The following is a 4,817-nucleotide window of genomic DNA, read 5'->3' on the forward strand; positions in this document are numbered from 1 at the left end:
GGACTCGACTTAGGTCCCCAAATGCACCAGTTGTCCCCAAAGGTAGGATTATTGTCTTAAAATTGCCCTCAAATGTTACCAGGAAACCACCCCCCCACCCCCACCACTCAAGCCATTATGTAACTCTGATACTTGAATATAAAAAGTATTTTACCCCCTTGGATGTTTTTACTTTATTACTCTTGTGAATCAGTCATGGTCAATATAAATTGGTCTTTTTGACTGAAAGGCCACCAAGACACCTGCGAGTCTGAAGGAGTTACAAGCTTCAGTAGGTGTGATGATAGACTGAGATACAACTGTTACCTGGGTTTTTCACCAGACTGAGATTTATGGGAGAGTGGCAAAAAGAAAGTTATCATTGAGGGAAACTAAAGCTCAACTTTAGTTTGCAAACACTGAATCTGAGTGGAACAATCCTTCGAATAAAACCAGTGGCAAGTCAGGAAACTGCAAATCATCTTGGTCTTTATTTCCTTGGGGATATTTAGGACTTTAAAAATCTTTTTGAATACATCCTCTGACTTATACTTTTCAATAATATTTTCTAGGAATTGAATTAGGACAAACACTTTAAATAATGTGAATATTTATGCAAACACCTATTATACATTACATGTTTTTATTCATTTGGCACAACTTTGTAGACATTTATTTAAGCAGATACAGATACACAATTAAATTATGTTGTTTTTCACTATTTTTCTCAAAGGGTTTGAGCAGGTCCAGATGCTTCCTGTCAACCTCTGAGTAAATCAACTAGAGACATGATAAATGGGTCTTTGATCTCAAGGAGGAGTTTGTTTCATGGAGCCGTTACATTTTGAATGAGTTACGTCATCACGTAGGAAAACACCTGATGATGTCAGCACACATAAAAAAATGTGTTTTGACAAGCAGAACTCCCCTGCCCCTTTCCCCCTGAGCTGCTGTACTCCACTGCTCTGCCTGTTTTCCTAAAGATATTACCAGGAGTAAAAATAAAACAGTTCTTTAATGCCCATTGAAAATTATCGGATCGTTCAAGAATGTCACGTCTAAAATCAAATAAAACTTCATCACATACACAATATACTGTACAGTCAAGCCCCCTCTTATCTAACTGCCTCTGTTAGAGTAAATAAAACAATAATACTCAGTCCGACCCGTTGTCTTTAGTTATTCCTTCTATAAAAACAACCCTAAAAACAGTATAAAATTCAGGCCCAGGCCTCACTTGTAAAAGAGATCTGAGATCTCAATGGGACTTGCCTGCACTGAAAAAAATGATTTTTGGGTGTAGTAACATTTATTTAATTATTCTTGTAAGTTTTACAAAACTATATATATCACAATTTCTAAACTACTAGAATTTACTAAATAAACAATATGCATGATAATATGTAGAAATGTTACTGTACTAACAAGTAAATGCTAATATTATTTTACCAGCAATATTTAAGTGCTTTTTCTGGACAGCACATAAACATGAATATATTAAAGGAGACCAATTATGTGTCCTAGAAATTTTTATGGTATGTCTGTGGGCTATCCAGACCRTGTTCATTCAATTTAATGCACAAAATAATTCTCAGATAATAAAATTTCCCATTTTCTAGTTCTGCCTGCTCTGACTTCTGTTCAGAAGAGCTGTTTATGTTAATGAGCTCTGTTGGTAACGCGCTCCAAAAAGCTGTTGACATTAACTCCGCCCTCCAAAGCCAGCATTTACGTTAGCATGGCTAATAATAGCAGAACTCTTTGTGTGTTCATTATTTGTTAACTTGTGTTAAACCATTCAGCAGAAGTAACCATAAGTGAGAGTGGTAGGCCTAGTCATTAATAAGACCTGTGAGTTTCACTTTGTCTGTGTTGTTCATGAAGAATAATCCAATAAAGGTTCTTCAAAACTGCCACCTGGTGGTGAAGTCTTGAACTACAACATGAGCTACACCTCTCTCTCTCTGTAGCTGTGTTATGAGGATTTTTCTAGTAAATCTTACAGGTCTTACCATTTTTACAGTGAATGGTAAATAAAATATTTTTGGACAGTCCTGCTTTATTATACTGGAGCTCTCAAGGCTTTTAGAACTGATTCAATATAAAAACATTTTGAAATTTAAGGTCAAAAGTTTTTTACTTAGTGGTCTTCAATATGAAAACCTTAATCCATTTATCACAGTACCTGACTGGACATCAGGCTGCCCTAGCAGCAAACTATCTAACAATGTTCTAAACTACGAGAGTCAATTTTTGTGTATGCATGTATTAATTTACTATGTGTATACATGCTATATAACTACTAAATAGACCATATATTTAAGAAAGGCCATTTATTGATGTCAACTAATTCACAACAGCAATAAAAATGTCTGTGGGTTGGAGGAGTATACTTTCTTAAGGCACAAAACTTTTTTATTCTTGCTGTTGTCAGAACACAAAGTCCAGCTTCTGAGTGACATGACTGAAAAGGTAATTTGAGATAATTACTGAGAAAAAGATGCAGACAAAAGAGAAACACAGTTTCTCTGCTTGTCATGAGACTCAAATATGGATCATTTGTGTTTTAAACTGCACAATTGCAGTATAAGTGCACTTTGTGAAAAGCTCAGTGGCAACAACAATTATCCTTTTTGTTCTGCTTTTTCTACAGGTTCAAGATTTGATCTGCACATAGGAAAAGGTAAAAAAAAAGAAATAAATACCCAAACACATTTTCAGATCCCATCCAAATCTGTCTCTGCTGTCTACTTTCCTGCTCATGGAACGAGGATGAGAATGATTAGCAGGCATTACCCTGTATCTGTAGGCTTGTGTGGATGGATTTAATGGCTTTATTGGGGAGATTTGGGAACCATTTCATCGTTTTTATCACACTCTCACGCATATCCACACACACGGTTGGCGCAGCAGGCGTCCACGCCCCTAATCACAGYGAACAGAAAATGTGGATTTGTAGCATGTTATGCTTCTGCACACCATTACTGCTTCACATGCTATTTAGCTGCTTTATAGAGAAAAATGTCTTCTTTTGAGGTCAATGCTGTTTGGAATCACCCAATAGACTCTAATAAATACACCAATATTGTAATTTTATCTTACGATAAACCTGTTGTAGGTCTGATTGTTTGCTCATGGTGATGACGTTGGGTCGACAACTTTTTTACGTCTATTTCTGGCAGCTGTAGAGGTTTAATGTTTGTTGCCGTCCCTCCATGGATCCCAGCGTATTTTAGTCCAGAATAATCCCCACCATCTGCTGTCTCTTCCACTGCGTTTTAACACGCAGTGTCTTTTCAGCTATCTGTCACTTCAGTTTATTTCTGAATGAATTCCCTTTTTTCCCCCAAATATTTCCAATGATCTCTCTCTCTCTCTCTCTCTCTCTCTCTCTCTCTCTCTCTCTCTCTCTCTCTCTCTCTCTCTAAATTTTTTTACTGTGATTCCTCTCTTCGTAACCCATTCAAGCTTTCATTTTCTACTGCGGTTTGACTCCTCAATCCTAATCTCACTGCCTCTTCTCTCTCATTAATTTTCTTGACTTCCATCCTCTTTGCCTTGATCTCCTCCTCATGTTTTATTTTAGACTTGGACTTTTATCTTCCTAAATCTCAATATATCCCACGAACTGCTCCTTCAATTATTGTGTTTTCTGTAGCTCGGTGGTCAATTATTTCATCTTGTAATCCTGAGCCCAGGTTGCTTCAGGAAGGGCATCTAACAGAAAGCAATCGCCACACATCCTGCAAAGGGGGAAAGCAGCTGCTGTACTACCAGAAAACCTTTCATCTAGTCAGAAAACAGCCCACTAACAGCCTCCTCACGCTTACCTGAAACTTGCTGAAGTCATTTCTGGGTAACTACCCCCAGACTGTGAAACTGGGCCCACCTCTTCTCCTCATATTCACACTCAACACAAGAGTGTGTGCTGACCTCCTTACTGTACTCCCCTCAGACTGCAGTCCAGGTCCATCATCACCTTCAATTTATCTTTAATACTGTGGTGACTGAGATCCTGAAACTAATACAGTGTGGATCAGTCTTACTGTAAAATCACTTAAGATAAAGGGCACCAATCCCCACTCACCATTCACTTCACTAGTGACCATGTGGTAAAGGTCCAAGGCTTCAGGCTCATTAAACACCTTCATGTCTTACAGAATCATAGTTTTGGTTTTTAGGAAACTTCAGCAAAAAACGACAATACGCAAGAATTTTTGCTAAAAATAACCCGAGCACAAAGCTGCTGATGAAGTTCTACTGGTCCTCCGCTGAGAGAATAATGCTTGACTTGGTCCCAGTGTGGAAGGAGCAGCTGCACTGGAGAGCAGGGAAGGAGGAAGCTTCAGAGCAGCATCAGATTGCACAGAGGATCGGCGGCCGCCCTCGACCCTCTGAAGGTCTCCGACGACTCCTGCGGCCTCAGCAGCACACTAAACATCCAGGAGGAAACCTCATACCTCTTTGACCTGTTGCCCTGCGGCAACACACTGAAGCTCCATTAAATCAAAATAAACTCATAATTCCCCCCCAGCCATAATAACACCAACATGTGCTGATCTCTCACATCACATACATGTACGCATAGAACAAGAATAGTACTTATTACACTTGTTCATTTGACCAAATACTTCATTGTTATAAAGCAGTTATCTTTTGTTAAAGGGGCAATATCATATAAAATCAACTTTTTTGAGTTTTATATCATGTTAKAATGCTATACTCTCATAAAAACATGCCCAAAGTCTTGCTTTGACTCAGTCATGCATGTTTAAGAAATCCTACAGCGTTTTTAGAAAGCCATGTTGAGGAGCAAAACGACAGGTGGGGACCAGAAA

General features: G+C 38.5%; 1 protein-coding gene across 1 annotated transcript in view; it reads left to right on the forward strand.

The window, feature by feature from the left end:
- The window catches only part of igsf11 (immunoglobulin superfamily member 11), a 186,126-nt gene that overhangs the window by 53,251 nt on the left and 128,058 nt on the right, over positions 1–4,817 (forward strand). Inside the window, exon 2 of the mRNA XM_014011273.1 lies at positions 2,633–2,662. Within this exon, the coding sequence (XP_013866727.1) occupies positions 2,633–2,662 (30 nt within the window). The remainder of the gene's footprint in view (positions 1–2,632; positions 2,663–4,817) is intronic.

The sequence above is a fragment of the Austrofundulus limnaeus genome, unplaced genomic scaffold, assembly GCF_001266775.1.
Source record: "Austrofundulus limnaeus strain Quisiro unplaced genomic scaffold, Austrofundulus_limnaeus-1.0 Scaffold79, whole genome shotgun sequence".
In the NCBI taxonomy this organism is placed as follows: Eukaryota; Metazoa; Chordata; class Actinopteri; order Cyprinodontiformes; family Rivulidae; genus Austrofundulus; species Austrofundulus limnaeus.